The 17,227-nt window shown below is 40.3% G+C and overlaps 2 protein-coding genes across 2 annotated transcripts; both read right to left on the reverse strand.

The window, feature by feature from the left end:
- Positions 1 to 319: 319 nt before the first annotated feature.
- Positions 320 to 1,292, reverse strand: LOC125890605 (CD59 glycoprotein-like). The gene is made up of 3 exons (XM_049579315.1): positions 1,196 to 1,292; positions 991 to 1,092; positions 320 to 846 (listed from the first exon to the last, which is right to left on the reverse strand). Exons 1-3 carry the CDS (start codon positions 1,242 to 1,244, stop codon positions 677 to 679), a joined length of 321 nt encoding a protein of 106 aa, XP_049435272.1. The 5' UTR covers positions 1,245 to 1,292; the 3' UTR covers positions 320 to 676.
- Positions 1,293 to 4,300: 3,008 nt separating this feature from the next.
- LOC125890597 (creatine kinase U-type, mitochondrial-like) lies at positions 4,301 to 14,762 on the reverse strand. The gene is made up of 10 exons (XM_049579306.1): positions 14,676 to 14,762; positions 10,762 to 10,948; positions 9,416 to 9,614; positions 9,239 to 9,334; positions 8,917 to 9,138; positions 8,706 to 8,791; positions 6,903 to 7,026; positions 6,642 to 6,776; positions 6,419 to 6,544; positions 4,301 to 4,497 (listed from the first exon to the last, which is right to left on the reverse strand). Exons 2-10 carry the CDS (start codon positions 10,923 to 10,925, stop codon positions 4,381 to 4,383), a joined length of 1,269 nt encoding a protein of 422 aa, XP_049435263.1. The 5' UTR covers positions 10,926 to 10,948; positions 14,676 to 14,762; the 3' UTR covers positions 4,301 to 4,380.
- Positions 14,763 to 17,227: the final 2,465 nt, after the last annotated feature.

Consider the following 17,227-nt stretch of genomic DNA (forward strand, 5'->3'; position numbering starts at 1 on the left):
TCAAGAGTTTGTGTGCCACTTTTTGATTTCTCCTGTACTGCCCTCTACTGCCTGTTTCAGTAACTACACACATGACGATGCATGCTGTACTCACCAATTGAAGCACCAAGCAAGTTCTTCTTTCCTCTAATATATAGCTTACATAAATAAGATAGCTACAGTTTTCCTGTATGAACATAATTTTGCATTGTTGGTTATTTTTGTGGGATTTTTAGATTCTTTTAAAAGGAGCTCACAGAGTCATACTTCTGGCAGTATGTGGAATGTGAAGGGAAAAAGGTGTGGCAAAGCTGTTGTTCAGATATGAGCAAATATTGGCTAATTGTCAGGAGTATTTTTATTTTGTGACACCAGTTCACTCTCATTACATTTTGTTTTATATATACAAATATTTTAAGAATATAAAGTGTCTCTTAAACATGTACAAAATACGATGAAATGGCACAGCACAGATAACCATCAGAATAATTAAAGAGCGCAAAAAGCAAATTCTTCTTAATTGTCCAAAAGGATTTTAGATTTCACAGTCTACCCTCAAGGGTTCGAAATATCTTTCAGTGATCACCATTGCCTCAAAATTTCTTCAATTACCAGGATTTTTCCTTCTCGTTTAAACACTCCAGGCACCACAGCAGATTTTTACAGCATTAAAATGGAAAACCGAGGATGTTAAGCCTCAAATGAAGAGTGTAATGATGGCCAAGGGTGCTAGAAGTAGAGGGACAAAGACTCCAGCGTGTTTTGCTCCATTACACAAGTCTTCAGCGCAGCATCTGACACCCACAGAATACACGTTATTGCAAACATCACTTCTCATGCATTCTTTGGTGATCATATTTTCAGCAACTGCAACAAAGAGAGACAGGAAAAGTTCCATTTAATAAGTTAAAATGTGTGATGAGAGACACAGAATCAAAGCTCAGACTACGCAGATCATATTACACAGAGGACAAAATATCAAAGCCACATGTGTTTGTCAGTTCAGCTTACCATTGGTGGTGGCACAGCGGTCGTAATGTGTAGGACAGTTCCATATCTGAGTGCAGGTGCCAGGGTTTGCGCTCCAGCAGGTGAAACATTTTAAGCCACACACTGCAGACAAAGGAAAAGGCAAAAATGTTCACAATCACTGATAAAAATGAGCTCAATTTCTGCATGAACTTCTGTGCAGATTGTTTATCTTTAGTGCCCTTACCTGCTGACAGCAGTGTTAAAATGAACGCCAAAACCACACAAAGCTTCATTTTGTGTCTTTGATAAAGTAAGAAAGTACAGAGAATTGAAAACTTGTCAAGACGTCTGATGTCAAATGAACATTATTCACTTCCTTGTTGGTTTTATAGCCTACCACATTGGCTAAATACCAATAATTAATTGTTTGGGCAGTTCATGTAAGGGGAGTGTCCACCAGCCATCCTCATCGTCATTTATTTTTCACAGTCACACCAATTCATCATCAATTCATTTTTTCAAAGGAATTCCAGAGTCAATAAGAGTTTACGAAACTTGAGTTGAAACTCATATGTGAACTGTGTTTCTGTAAAGCATTCATCAAAACCACTTGAGCTGTCGGTGATGTAGGTGAGACTGAAGCTGCCACACCTGGAGATGTCAATGTGTAACTAATCAGTGTTTATACAGCCAGAATGACTTTGGAAGAATATTAATATCATTGCTATAAAAAAGGCCTCTCTAGGCCTCTTGAAAGTACTATATACGCTGATGATACACTTTAAAGAGACAGTTAAGGGTCACGTACCTGTAGTGCTGTTTATCAATCTAGGTAGTTGCAGTGTGAGTTGTAGAGTGTTTGAGATATCGGCCATAGGAGCCTGGTCTCACTCCAAAGTCGTCGAAATCTGGCGCTTGGGCAGTGACTTGCAGCGTCAGAAACCAATGAAAAAAGGTATCCTTTAAAGTCAGCATGACATGCACTTATAGTTTGATGGCGCATGGCAGCATCAGGGGGAAATGCAGCGGGACAAGGATGAAAGTTAAGGTGGTGAAAGTGGGGCTGGGGTGGTGGATGGGTCCAACAAACAGACTTTCACCCAAGACAGTGGTGTTCCCGTCCTGTAAGATTCTAAAGCGAAAGCCTGCTTTTTTTCCCTAAACCTAACCATGTGATTTTGTTGCCTAAACCCAACCAGGTGTTTTTGTTGTTGTTGTGTTTTGAAAGAAGACAATGCATGTAACAGGCAGAACTTGACATGGTGTCCCAAAATGTCAACAACCAATGCACTCAGGGTACCTTTCATGTCCTATCTGGATGTGGAAAGTCCATGACCAAATGTAGATATTTGACAAGGACATTGTGAGAATGTGTTGGCCATAGAGATGTCTGCATCTACTCATAGACGGGAGTTTTGTGCTCGTGATGGCTTAAGATGGAAACATTAATGGCATCCTCCTCAGCTGAGTTGTAATGTTAGCTAGCTCAGTGGTGCTAGGTGAGTTAGCAGTAGATGTACGCTGCAGGGTGATACTGTTGGCAGGTGTAGTTTGGTAGAAAGGAAATAGTGCCTACATGAATCTGCTCACAACAAGGTCTGTGGATTATCTTAAGTATCCAGATCATAAATCCTGGAAAGAGACATCGCTGTTGAGTTTTTCTAATGTACTTTTTGGCACTTTAAGCACCACAAGCTGAGTGCCATCCAGTTCTATAATAGTCGAGAGAAGGCAGACATCTCCAACACTCAGCAACTCACACCAGAACAATGCAGATTGATAAATAGGTAAGAGGACAAATATGCATTTTTTTTCATACTGGGGTTAAATGTCCCTTTAAGTGGTTGAAAACCCCAGTTAAACATTGCTATTGGTTCTGTGTGAGGAGCAATCTAATGATTCACTGTCCCTGCACAGGAAATCCAATTTCAGCATCCATCAGATAAATCCTAGCCTCATTTAGGTTGTAATAATTACAGCATTAATTCTTGACTAACACACACTCATACACACACAGTTTCTGAGCTGTTCAGCGTAGATCTCTAATAGCATTAATAGATCTACGTCATTAATCTGCTGCCAGAAAAGGAAGAGCAGCACCATTCACCCAAATAATTAAAGCACTAATTTCTAATGGCAGGATGCCTTTATTTATAAAGTATAATCCCCGCTTCTTGCCTAAGCATGTAAATAAGATAAAAGTGGCAATGTTATACTGCAGTGTCAAGCAGGCAGCCACCTCTGTTTGGTCTGTCTGCTGTCTGCAGTAATAAGCTTGGCCTTTCACCCATGGATTAAAAGCCTTGTATAGGAGGCGGGTGAGTGCTGAATGACAGGTGAACTGTAAGCTCATGTGGAGTAGATCATTCTCTGTGCACTTTTTAGCCCTTTTTTAATTCCTGATGTTATTTATTTCTTTTTCATTGTAGAATATACACTTACTCGCTTCAGTAACAGTGGCTTAAGTCTTCTTTGTTAGTCAGGACAAGCAGGGGTTGGGCACTTGATTATAGGGTTGCAAAGGTCGTGACATTATTGTCCAATATAGCTCTATCTTGTTAAGTCTGGCAGTCGGCCATGACTTAATACCAACATCTCTGTCTGAGAGAGAGGAGGAAGTAGTGAAGCTGTGGGAGGTGTGAGTGTGCACTTGAGTTGTGCTTTCTTTCCTTTCTCTCCTGTGCAGAGTTTACATGTTCTCCCTGTGTCAGCGTGGGTTTTCTCCGGGTACTCCAGCTTCCTCCCACAGTCCAAAGACATGCAGGTTAATTGGTGACTCTAAATTGTCCGTGGGTATGCATGTGAGTGTGAATGGTTGTCTGTCTCTATGTGTCAGCCCTGTGATAGTCTGGAGACCTGTCCGGGGTGTACCCCGCCTTTCACCCAATGTCAGCTGGGATAGGCTCCAACACCTCCATGACCCCTAACAGGATAAGCTGTTATGGAAAATGAATGAATTGAGTTAAATTTTAATCTGAAAAGTAACTAACAGAAAGTAACTATAGCTGTCAGATAGTCATGGAGTACACACTACAATGTTTCCTGCTGAAATGTAGTGGAGTAAAGGTACAAAGCATAAACTAGAAATGAGTACAAGTACCTCAAAGTTATAATAAGTACTCCACTTGTGTAACTGTACTGTACTGTGTACTTAGTTACTTTCCTCCTCTGTTGACAAGCTTAGTTCTTTCTGATGTTTTAGGTTTTGGGTAATGTTTTGCTTTCCACCACAGAGGCTGTGACATCACCAACATACAACTCGATTCATCAGAGGAGTTTATTGTGTTTAGAATTTGTGTACATGTAATTTATTGTGCATGTAAGTCAGTACAGCGCTACACATGCCACGAATATCTTGTAAGACCAACAGTTTAACAACCAGCGGTTGGAGCGCCTGCTCTACTCCAGGATTCCCAGCAGAGGTGACGTTCACTTCCTGAACGCAGCAATGGGGGAGGGGATCTTGATGTCCTGCCCCCTCTCCAGCCTCTTCTCACATTCAATTAGGTAGTTTACGCCGTCAATCAGTAATTGTACCAGCTCGACCTGTGGACGCATGTAACTAGTGTCAAAAATCTCATCATCAGTGTGTTCAGGTTACATTTGAAATAATATCCATGCAAATAATTTACTGCAGTATGATCCTGATATTTAGCTAACACAATTTTTCTTCAAGATGTGTCACTGAGGCTGAAGAGTCTGCAGGATTTATTTTAATGTTTTAAGAATTATTTAAGCAAACAACTGAAATCAGCTTTGTTGGAGGTAGGTCAATCAGTAATTGTACCAGCTCGACCTGTATGTAACTAGTGTCAAAAATCTCATCATCAGTGTGTTCAGGTTACATTTGAAATAATATCCATGCAAATAATTTACTGCAGTATGATCCTGATATTTAGCTAACACAATTTTTCTTCAAGATGTGTCACTGAGGCTGAAGAGTCTGCAGGATTTATTTTAATGTTTTAAGAATTATTTAAGCAAACAACTGAAATCAGCTTTGTTGGAATACAGTGAGTATACTTTTAATCCCAGAAAGTAACTTTTTAGCTACAATTAGCCTAACTTCGCTACATTTGCAGTTAGCAGTGTGCGTGTACTTCTGTTTTGTCTTTTTGGACGTCAAAAGTGGATAGTTTGTTAAACCATTCACAGTGTGCAGTTAGAAAAGAAAAATGAAAGTAATCTGATTTTACTGACTTTGCATTTTGTATTTTACATTTTTCCCCCCGATTCCATTGCAAAATTTAGTTTAATCGTGTTCTTTAATATTTTAAAGGTGCTGTATGTAACTCTGGAGAAAGATTGTTGAGTCTCTTAACCTAGAAGTTGAATTTCTGATTCCTGAGAGGGTATTTTAGGACAACCAAATTCCCAAAGGGACTTTTTTAAGACCTAAACTTTCACAAACTGAAAATGCACAGAATAAAACTACAGTTACGCCTACAGTGTGAATCTGAGGTTACACCCAAGTGACGTTACCTAACCAACTGTGGTAGCTACTGGTCAACGGATGGCACCCACCTGTCAATAAAAGCAGCCACGCCCTTCACTATGCATATCTCTAAGCCTAGATAAAATATAAACAGATGAGTAAAAATTGATGCCTGTGGAATTGTCACATAGAGACAAAAACCTTTGGGGACTGACTTGCTTTTGGAGCCAGCCCCAAGTGGCCATTTGAGGAACTCCATTTTTTGGCACTTTGCGTTGGCTTCATTTTTTAGTCCTGGAGGTTGACGCAAGGGTTGAACTGCCAACCCAAAGCATCCGTTTCTGGCAGCCTGGTATAGGCACTCAACAACCAATTATCTTTCTCCAGAGTTACATCCAGCACCTTTAAAGAGTTTTACGAAATGCTTCTACTTACTGTCAGTAAATATGACTAGTTGAACCCGACTACTTCTAGAATAGCACTCTTTCCTTTGCATGGCAGGTAGTTGAGAGCCAGTAGCCATGTCTGTTTAGAAGCTGTCTTTTGGTTTAAGTTCTCTGTGACTCTCAGCTGTGTGTTGCCCACTACCTGGCATACATGATGCCCGTATCATCCCCCCTCCTCTCCATAGCCTGCTGGCTTCTGGAAGCTTTGGCAAATTCAGCTAACACCAGGGGACCTAAGCTCTCTGAGTTTAGGACTTCTTCTGATTGGCAGACTCTAACCACACCATAACCCTGACCTTAACTATCTATGACCTTTAACAGCCTTTGATTGATAGCGCCTGTTGGAGGCCGTCATCAAAGCCTGTGAGGAAGTGCAGCAGGAAAGGCTCAGCTAAGGAGACAGAGGTCTTTTAACCTCAGCTGGCACATCCCTGCCTGGATTACAGATTAAAGAACAGCATTGGGTCCATTTATTCACAGCACACACCTGTTGGGATGTCTGCTGTCCTCTGTCTGACTGTCTCTCTTTGCCTGCTGCTCATTTCTACTCTTACTTCAGCTGCTGCCTTCCTCTTCAAGTGTTTACCTCTGACTTGCCCAGACGGTCGAGGTTGGAGATGTCGAAGGTGTCTCCAGTAGCAGCCGTGTCGACGCCTCCTGTGCCTCTCTTCTGTAGCCTCAGGTTATCCAGGATCTTTTTGAAGCGAGGGTCCTGGATCATGAACAAATAAAATCATTTTTTAGACATGAACCTTAAGCGGGAGGGAATATGTGTAGTTTAGGCTGAACCAAGTGTTCAGCTGCATTACCCTGCTGAGGATGGGCAGGCGAATATGCACACCAGCCCTGAGCCCGGTGCCAAGGTTAGATGGGCAGGTGAGGATGTAGCCCAGACGCTCATTCCACATGAACTCCCAACCTCTCTCCTGAATTAGCTGCTCCACCTAAAAGTTACAGGAAAAGACTGTATATATTGTTTTTATATTTTAGGTTTATTACAGTCTTGAAGGCAACAATTCTGAAAATCCACACTGAACCGTGGAGGTACAAGAAGAGACAGATGTGCATACCTGTTTAAGACCTCTGCAAAACCTTTCAAACACTCTCTTCATGTTTCCACCTTTCTCCATGGATATGATCCTTGTGTGGTCCTCCTCATTGATCCAGATTAAGAAGTTCTTCTCGTTGTTGTGCCTGAGACAGTCAGGAGGCCAGCATTAAACTTCTATTCAAAGCTGGGTTTTGATGTTGGTACCAATCTGCTGATACAACTGAATCATTCAGTAGAGAAAACGCCCGCAGTGTCAGGCCAGTCGTGGGCTACAAAGGCACAGGTGAGGATGTGAGGGTCAGAGCAACACTACTTTATCAGAAAGAAAATGATCCTGAAGTTTGAGTTAAGAGGGTAAAGGAAGAAGAGAAACATGAGAAGAGATATTTTGAATTTGCAGAGGAGAATGAAGCTTTGTCGGCACAGAAGAGCTGTTAAAGGCATTAAACAGGAAATGAAATAATCTATTAGTTTGTGTATGGAGGAGCTGCAAGAGCCATTTTCAAGATACTATCAGTGATGTGCCAAAGCAAGGGTGCTCTAAGTTTTTATGGCCAAGTACTGATTTAGGAAGCCAGCATATGACTAACTTTAGCTAACAGCGGTAGCATTGCTGACAGAATGTAATTCACCCTTGATGTGCCACTAGTTGCCATGCAGCAAGTGGCTGTCTACAAGACGTCATATAAAGGAATGCCTCAATGCCACAATGACCATTTGTATATCAATTACTCACCACATGCTACGTTGAATTCATTATGAAAACTTTGTGTTTCTTTCATGAATCCATGATAAATGAAGAATCCAAAAACGGTGAACATTCTTGACAAATTCAAGTGAAAGGAGTCCACATTTAACAACATCAAACTATATCAAAACATCCGCTTACAAACTCACACACAACTTGTACGTCTCAATTATCCAGTTGTATGGCCAGTGCTTCCCAAAAACATGCCTTTTCACTAAAACCTCACTTTTCAAATCCATTCCACATAAACATTCTCACACACAATTCGCATACCTGGGCAAGCACAAGCGTTTGAACTCTGTTTACGTAATCCATTGAAATCCCACCTCTCAGCTTGTTTACTGGCCAGGAAGCAACAGCCGTTGGTGAGCGATAGCAGAGCTCTGGTCATTCAACAATGTGGGAGTCAGGATTTCGGTGGAATACACGTATTATACTGCATGAGTTGTGTAAAAGTTTGTAAACAGATGTTTTGATATAGTTTTACTGTTATCAAATGCAGCCCCCATTTGCTTCCATTCATCAAGAAATTTCTCAGTTTTTGGATTCTTCATTCATCGTGGGGGCATGTGAGAATAACAAAGCCTTCCTCACAAATTCAAGGTAACACGGGGTGAGTAAGTGATATACAAATGATTAATATGAGGGTGAAGTATTCCTTTAAGCTCCAACTAAAGCTAATGAAAAAGCATGCTAAACTCTAGTCTAAAGAATCTGCTTGTTGTTTTCTGGCAATTTTAAGCTTTACAACAATAGCACAGTGTTTTCTACATAATCTGTTTTTACATTCCTAAATAACCATTTGTATCTCACAAATTGGTGAATGTCTGTAAATAAGACTCAGCTATATTGCTAAAAAAAAATTATGGGATGAAGATGGTCACACATTAGCAGCTATATCTGTGTTTCTACTACTGTCTGAGCTTAAAAATCCAGTTGCCCCAAGCACAAAGCAACCACTAGTGATGGCTCTGAGGCACATCTCTTAAAAAACAATGTTTTTCAGCACGCTAGGCAAACTATGCAGTGACTATAGCTAAACTAAACTTACAGCCAAGTTTCTCCTAATCTTACCAGATCCCACGAGCATCAGGCCAATCTCTGGCCATCCCAGCTGCCGTGAGCAGAGGTGACACAGGTTTATCAAACAGGAAGTGCTCCTGATTGGCCAGTGAAGGGACAGAGGAACATTCGTGGGAACATTAGATGGCAACAGTCATCAAAAAAAAATACAGAGCCTTGACTGTGTGTGTGTGTGGGGGAATGTGTGTCACTAGGCACTAACATCAATAAGATGTTGCTGCTCTCTGTCAGACATCTCTCCCAGGCTGTAGTAGCGACCAGCCAGGTCTCCCTTCAGGCCAGACAGAGCTGTCACAACCACACGCTCCACCTCACGGCGCTCAGAGCGCGTGCACGCAGGGGGAAGACTCAGCCCACGGATGCTCCGACCAGTACGGACACGAGATGAGAGCACGTAGCGCTCATCAAACATTCCTGAAGTGATCTGAGGAGGAGAAAGTATAAGGTCACTGTATGTGGGAGTGGATGCAGGAAGTGATGGAGGGACAAGGCCATGTGATGCAGAGAAGAAATGTTGGTGTAACCTTGGAAGCATCCAGGTCAGTGGGGTGCTTCATCGTGCGAGGGTCGTAGCCATTGTGTCTGTCCTTGATAACAGGGTCAAAGAGATCAGCAAACACCTGTCGGCAAAAATCAAGCATTTCGTTTCCCCCATTTTAGGACTGAAGACACAAAAACTCACTGCAAACATAAACTCCAACCTCGTAGCTCTCCTCATCTCCAGCTACCATGCCCACAGTCTTGATGAAGGGGTGTCCTGGGTTGTCCACTCCGGTCTGGATGCATTGGTCAAGGGTCCAGTTGTTGGGGGTTATTTTATCTCTCAGGCGTCCATAGATGGCTGGAGTCAGGGCTGATGCCATGCAGTTGTTGTGCTTCCTCAGGTCGGGGAAATCAGAGCTGTAGAACAAAGCCAACTTAGGGTTTGGACAAAGAAGCCTCAGTTCTAGTAAAGCTGTTTTAGTACTCTGTAACCTTTCAAGAGATATATTTTAAGTTTTGGAGAGGTCCTTCAGTAGTATGAATGTCTGTAGTTTTCTAAATACATATAAAAACATGTACTGTTGTACCTTTGGTGTTGTCCGTTGATTAATCATGCTGATGTGACTTACAATAAAAACAAAGAGAGATGTTTCTGGCATGTTTCTGGTGACAGTCACAGTCTGGTTGAAATTCAGCAGTGAGAAAAACACAAAATTTCACTTTGCATCGTGCAATTTTCAAAACCTTTTGTTGTTTTGGTTTTTAATCTTGACTCTTCAATAATGCTGAGGAAATATATTTTAAAAATCTTGACAATTAAACCTTGTAATGGACCAACCTCCTAGTGTTTTAAATTTTTATTAAAAGGCACTTTTTGCAGTTGATGACTTGAATGTTTTCAACACAAAATGTCTTAGTTTTATAATATAACACATGAAGGAAGTGTTTGATGATTTTTGTCGTATTGAATACAAGATTATATAATTATCTGTATGATATATGATATGATAAAGATATGATATATCTTTATTCAATATTATGTTACCCCCTTATAATTTTCAGTTGATAATATAAGTTGTCTTTGTGATAAACATATGATGTAACACATAATACAATTTATAGTACACAGAACACACATTAGGTGTACCATAGAAACTTTTTATTAACATGAACTAATTTTATAAATCATTAGGAACAATTATTCAATGAATATAACAGATAAAATCCATCTGACTTCTCTAGGACGGAGCTGACATCATTTAAAACCCAAAATAGTACACAAACATGAGAAAAAAAGAGAGGTACACATAAAGCAATTTCAAACATGGATATTCTCTTTTTTATAGTTTCAGTTTTTATAGTTTTACCTTCTTGTCATTTAATTTTTATTAGGCCTGTATTGTGTCATGGCTGTATCAAATCCTGAACCTGAAACATTTTGAAGTAAACAGCCTCACTGATATGCATCCATTAACCCTTCTTTAAAGGAAACAGTATCATTTGACAAATTGGCTACACGGGTGATACTGACACACCTCACAAACACACACTCACACACACGTACCTGGGCGGATAGCACCTCCTCCTCTCAGCACTGGCACCAGCAGAACCAGCAGCACCAATGTTGTCACTGAGGAGGTATCCAGTTGCCAGCGTGCCAGCTCCCATGCTGGCCAGAATCACAGCCGTGTTACGGCCAGAGATCATGCGGGTGAAAGAGTTCGCCATGGTTACGGGATCCTGGTTATTACCTGGTGAAGGTCAGAGGGCAAAGGTTAAAATTACACTTTCCAGTCTGTTAGCATAGTGTGCTATCTGTTGATCTGTTGACACCTTTGAATCCAGTAACATTCTGTAGGAAAGCTCTGTAACTGACTGGATACCAACATGTAAATATCCATGCTGCTTCTGGTAATAGTTGGTTATGGTCTCATTAAGGTGTTTTAAATGTCACTGTTATGTCCTTATGTTTATTTGCTCTACTTTGTAGCACACTGGGCCTGAACTTGGCAGTGTTTGTTGTACAACCTTTAAACATGAATGTGTATTTCATTTAAAGTAAATAAATACACAATACAGCAGTGGTTTGGGCTTTTGTATTCTAATTACTATTCACAATGCTGCAGCACTTGAAATATATTCTGCTTTATGTATTTATTGTTCTGTGGCCACTTTGAAGGAAACACATTAATGTCTTGAGATGAAGTTTGTTTGTCTTGAAGTGAAGTTTGTTTGTCATACAGTTCAACAGTTCACTGGTAAATGGTCCTGCACTTGTATAACGCCTATCTAGTCTTCTGACCACTTAAAGCGCTTTTACACTACATGTCACATTCATCCCATCTGCACACACATTCAGACTGGTGTCCGAGGCTACCACACAGGGTGCCGTCTGCTACTCAGCAACCATTCACACGCTCTCACACACCGATGGAGCAACCATCTGAAGCAATTTGGGGATCAGTATCTTGCCCCAGGAAACTTTGACATGCACTACTGGAGGAGCTGATCTACCTCTGAGCCACAGCCACTCAACATTTATCTTAACCTCCTCCATCCCCCTCTCTCTACCATAGACTAAGGATTTTTGTCTTTTTGAGGGGGGGATTGGGGATTTTTAGGGGGAGATAGCAGGTCAGCAGAATTTCCCACATAAAGTGGTTACACTGTCTTAGAGCTAAGAGCCTAAAGATTGATTTGAGATGCAGCTCAGCACTGTTAAGTTTTTGTAGTCATAAATAAGTTATAAACATTGTGTTTTAGGTAAGCACTTATTCAGACTTTGCAAGTTTAGAGTGTACATGGGGCTCTGAATATTACGAAAGAAGTATATGACTGCATTTCTTTGCTCAATTATGTCTCATAAGTTGTTGCAGCAATTTTTGAGTTGATACACAAATTTGGTGCTAAACGTAAGTCTTTTTTACTGCCAGAGGATTGATCAAAAACTGACTAAAATCCACTCAAAATACCACCTTAAATCACCAAGACCTTGAGAAACACCATAGAAAAACCCATGCTGTCATGTGGTGTCAAAAACACTTGATATTTGGAGATTTCTGTAAGAACTGCATGTTTCTACCGTTGAATGGCACAAGCATTTCTGTTCTAGAAACTGCTGAGAAAATATATATATGTATATCTATGAAAGCTACATCCTCCTAATGCTCCAGGTCTGTAGTTTGTGGGTGTAAAGTTTCATTCCGAGAGGTCACAATGGGTCACTCTATACAGCGATGTTCATTTGAAAAATGGTCTCACATACAGTATGAATAAAACTGGGCTACTTGAATCCAAGAGTCTCAGCTTTCTAGTCATGCCCAGTTTATGCAAACACAATTGTACTGCATAAGAAAATTGACATTGCATTTGCTCAGAAATATGATCTTCCCATCTTAAGACACAGAGGCAATTTTACTAGAATACTGCATGCCCGCTTTTCTTGCCTGAATCAAAAATCTATTAATTGACTCCAGACTGTACAGAATTCAGCTGCCAGGCTTTTAACCAGAACCAAGAGATGTGATCACATCACTCCAGTTTTAGCTTCTTTACACTGGCTCCCACTATGTCCCTCGCACAGCTATATCTCCATCCTCTTAGTACTGTACACTCCAGGATGTATTCGGGCAGAGGTCTGTTCCAGAGGCTCGGCTGAAATCTAAAGGGGACAGAGGGTTTGCCATCAGGGCTCTGAGGCTCTGGAACAGTCTGTCTGAGGAAATCAGGTCGGCTGAGTCAGAGATCTCTTTTTAAGTCCCTTTTTAAAACAGACTTCTATCGGAGAGCCTTTCCTGATTTGACTTGATTTTTAAGTTCATTTAAACTGTCTTTTATTTCCTCAGTTTTTATACACTAAAGTGTTTTTATCACTTCTTTTAAAAGTTGTTGTTTTCATGCCTTGTCCGTTTTAATCATTGACATGTAAAGCACTCTGTAACTCTGTTTGAAATGTGCTTTATCAATAAAGATTATTATTATCATTATTACCCAAAGAACCCATTTTTATTCAGATATCTTGAGGTGAGAGGTCATAGGACACCTGTGAAATGGCTATCCCAATTTTTTCCCTCACCAAAAATGAGCCTAACTTTGAAATGAACCCCTAGCGAGCAAGCTAGCTTTAAAACTCTGCCCCCTACAGCCTCTGAAAAATAGGAATGTCAGCTGAGGACATGGACGTCCTGGGGAGGTGGAAGAGGTTTTTAAGTTTACAACTAGAACACCGATCTTTACAGGTACAAACCCAGACTAAACTACTAATTGCATTAACCCATCAAATGCTTAAGTAACAGATACTGCTGCAGTCTGTGTGATGAGATTATTCGAGAAGCAGACAGAAGCCTTCTGATTGGTCGCCTTGGGAGATTCACCAGCTCAGGTGATCAGATGATTTGTGATTGGATATTAAAAGAGAATCTGCCATATTATAATATGTCATCGGCCCTATGACAACTGTCAATAGCTATAGAAATAGCATCATAAACTGCAATATTAATACATATTACAGCACTTCTGTAAGATTCTCCAAAATATAGGTGCAAATTCTATATCTGTCTCAAGCACTGGGTCAAAGCCACCTGACACACACCCACACACACCCACACACAGTATTGATAGTAGCAGTTGGTGAGGTTAAGATGATGTGCCAGTTTAGAGTTGGCATCGGCCCCGGACAACATATGACCTCTCTGACATCCTAGGTCAGTCAGCTGATCTTACACAAGACAAGCAGGGAGGAAATAGAGACAGAGCGGGCAATGGTGAGGAGGAGCCAAAGAAATTCTGGAAAGGATGACAGAGAGAGAGAGACAGGAAGTGAAGGAAAGCTGAGTTGGAGAGAAGCTGTGGAAAAAAACTTGGAAAGGCAAAGGAGTTAGGAAGGTGGTGAAAGTCTAAAGAAGTGAGGGGCAGTGTGGGATGTTTTAAGGGTCACATTAAGGTCAGGTTTAAGGGTAAGAAAGAGGGTGGGAATGTTAGGATTAGAGGGATTCTCACCGAGACTAGAAGATTAAATGAAGAGGGAAAGTAATGAAGAGAGGCACCTGAACCTTTAGAACGTTCTGAAATGGGGATCAACATGTTGGGATAAGTGGTGAGGCTTAGATGCTGAAGACACTGCTGGATATTTGAGAAACAGACAACATAAAGAGGACCAGTTGTGGACAGGTGGCTGTGTACCTGTTAATATCAGGCAGATTAAGAGGCCCCTAATGCAAGAGGCTGCTGTGTAGGCTGTACAGTGTGCTGTAATTGTTCACCCATGGAGCAAATGAATAACAAATGGCTGAGGATCATGCATATATGCTATGAAATGCTCTGTATGCATACTCTGTTTTATAAACACATTTATATTGTTCTCAAACAAATGCTTCTATATTTTTCAAAGGGAGGCATGTGTGCATAAGGAGGTAGGAAACACAGACAGAGCTGCAAGAGTAAGATCCGAGATGCGAGGAGAGAGAGTCCATCACTCACCTGAGGTTTATCTGAAGAGCGGAGGCAGCGAAGGGCCCCTGTGTTTCCTGTAGCACAGTCCGGAGAGGCTCAATGTGCAGAGCGAGAGCAGACTGAAGAACAGAGATGGGATCAGAGAGATGGGGACACTGCTTTGGGATTAGCCTCTCACTGAGCAACAGACAGAAAATCCTCTTTCTACTGTCAGTCAGCATGTCTACCTGCCTCCTCACACACGCACTCAAACACATGCCTGCTCACACATACACATGAATACAAACTCACAGGAGGCTTTTATCATTTTCTCTCATGTGCTCTTCTTTTTGCTCATGAAACATCTTCAGAAGATTTGCTCCTAAGTCAGTCTTAGCTGCAGCACCACTTGCGGTAACTTCTGACACCTTTGACAAGTCAATAAAGTTACCGCCCACACCGATCAGTGGCATCTTAAATATAGCGAGCAGAAAAGAGATTACGAGGTCAGGTGCTCTGTGACACTTCAGCTGGAGTTTTTACACTAGTATTTAGTATTGTGGCTCCAAAAACATTACTGTCCCTTCACTAGCTCTACTTAAGTATGAGTGTATTGTATGTACTTATCTTCTGACCAGAAAGTGTTGGGTTACCTGTCTGTCTACAGGAATATCAACCCTGCTCAGAATATATCAGCCTCTTGAAAATGTTCCTGTATGTCACGTTTGTTTTGTATCGCTAAGTGTAAAGTCCAGTTTCAGCACTGACATGGGTGTGGACAAAAGCAAAAATTTCCCAAGGAGGCACCATAGTACACAAACATGTAGAGAGTAGCCTAATGCTTATACTAAATGTAAGGAACATTTTTATTCAGCTTTCTAAACAAACAAGCCCTGTATGACAAATTTCCACTAAGCCCATGAGTTGCTGTCTTTGACTGGAAAGGGCTGAGATGTCACACACACAGTGTTGTGGTAAACTTCAGCTAGCTATCCATCTGTCTGTCAGAAACAGGAGTCGTGTTGGTTGATCTGCTGTAAAACTCCCACAGAGAAACAAATGCTTCCAACGTACAACTGCCACCCTTCAGCTTCCTGCCCTTCTGCCAGCTTGTCACATCCCATGGAGAACATTTGGAACGATGACTTTATCACCTTGCAAACACTTGCAAAATTAAAAGTCACACTTATGTCTGTCACTCTCTCTGACTCTGTCTGGTCTGTCTGAGTCTCTCTGCCTTTCCTTCACTCTGACATTATTTACTGCAACAAACAATATCAGCTGTTGCTCTAACTGATACTAAACTGGAATCAAGTGTTTGATTTTTCTATTTAAACCTCACTTTGATATCATAGCTAGTAGAGATTAAAGAAGCAAACATTTTCGCATGTTATCGTTTAACTTGTAAGACTGAGCTAGTTTAATGAAACAAGAAGAGATGAGATCAGGTGATGTATAAAGGGTCATGCCTTTACTGGTGCACAAAGAGGTGATGCTGGTCATGACCACAGTGTGGCAGTATGCCCACAGTGCTGGGTCACACTACATGACAATAACTACTGAGGCTTGTAACTTCAGGACAGAGGTTGTCAAAACCATTCAGCAGTACTCAAACAAGACTTTGTAGAGGATGTAGAGACTCTCTTTGATTAAAATGATGATTTGTATTTCAATTACTTACCCCGTTACTTACCCCCAATTTACTGGAGTGTAATTTAAATACATATTGGAGGGGACACATCCCAGATTTTTGTGTCAAGATGCTTTAAAATGGTTCCTTTGCTGTAAAATTTCTCAAAATGTCTCCCCCTTATAATATGTATAATGTATAATATGCCATCAAAATAGCATTAAAGAAGACATAGTATGTCATAAAAAAGTCACACAATAAATTGTCTCTAAAAAAGTCTATTTCAAAAATGTCCTTACACATATGTCATAGAAAGTCTTAACAAAGTCAGGGTATAGTATCCTCTAGGATGTCAAACAATAATATGTTGTAAAAATGTAAAAAAGTCATAATATATTTATTCATGATGAAAACAGTAATAGTATAGTGTGTCATTGAAAAATTTAATAAAAACATCAAAGTAAAGAAAGTCATAAAAATTATATAAAAAAAAGTCATGGTACAGTATGTCGTAAAACGTAATAAAAATGTCATAGTATAATATGTCATAAAATTTGAAAGAAAATGGAAAAGTATAGTATGGCAAAAAAGTTATTAGAAAAGTCAAAGTAAACTAAGTCATAAAATGTGATTTTAAAAAAAGTCGTTGTGAAGTATATTATGAATGTTGTCAAAAATCACGAAAAAAACGTCATAGTATGGTATGTGGTCCAAGATCATGAAAAAATGTCATAGTATAGTATGTAGTCAAAAATCACGACAAAAACATCATAGTATAGTATGTTGTCCAAAATCATGAGAAAATGTCATAGTATAGTATGTCGTCCAAAATCATGAAAAAACGTCATAGTATAGTATGTGGTCCAAAATCATGAAAAAAGTCATAGTATAGTATGTTGTCCAACATCATTAAATCATCATAGGTATGTTGTCAAAAATCATGAAAAAAGTGATAGCATAGTATGTCATC

The sequence above is a fragment of the Epinephelus fuscoguttatus genome, linkage group LG6, assembly GCF_011397635.1.
Source record: "Epinephelus fuscoguttatus linkage group LG6, E.fuscoguttatus.final_Chr_v1".
Lineage (NCBI taxonomy): Eukaryota > Metazoa > Chordata > Actinopteri > Perciformes > Serranidae > Epinephelus > Epinephelus fuscoguttatus.

What these genes read in the sequence shown, in the direction of transcription:
- LOC125890597 (XM_049579306.1), bottom strand. Translation starts at nt 10,925, where the DNA reads ATGGCGAACTCTTTCACCCGCATGATCTCTGGCCGTAACACGGCTGTG. An exon ending in GAGATGAGGAGAGCTACGAG is followed by an intron (nt 9,335 to 9,415) that starts GTTGGAGTTTAT and finishes TTTTGCCGACAG; the next exon opens with GTGTTTGCTGATCTCTTTGA. An exon ending in CTGACCTGGATGCTTCCAAG is followed by an intron (nt 9,139 to 9,238) that starts GTTACACCAACA and finishes TCTCCTCCTCAG; the next exon opens with ATCACTTCAGGAATGTTTGA.
- LOC125890605 (XM_049579315.1), bottom strand. Translation starts at nt 1,244, where the DNA reads ATGAAGCTTTGTGTGGTTTTGGCGTTCATTTTAACACTGCTGTCAGCA. An exon ending in TTTAACACTGCTGTCAGCAG is followed by an intron (nt 1,093 to 1,195) that starts GTAAGGGCACTA and finishes CTTTGTCTGCAG; the next exon opens with TGTGTGGCTTAAAATGTTTC. An exon ending in CCGCTGTGCCACCACCAATG is followed by an intron (nt 847 to 990) that starts GTAAGCTGAACT and finishes TCTTTGTTGCAG; the next exon opens with TTGCTGAAAATATGATCACC.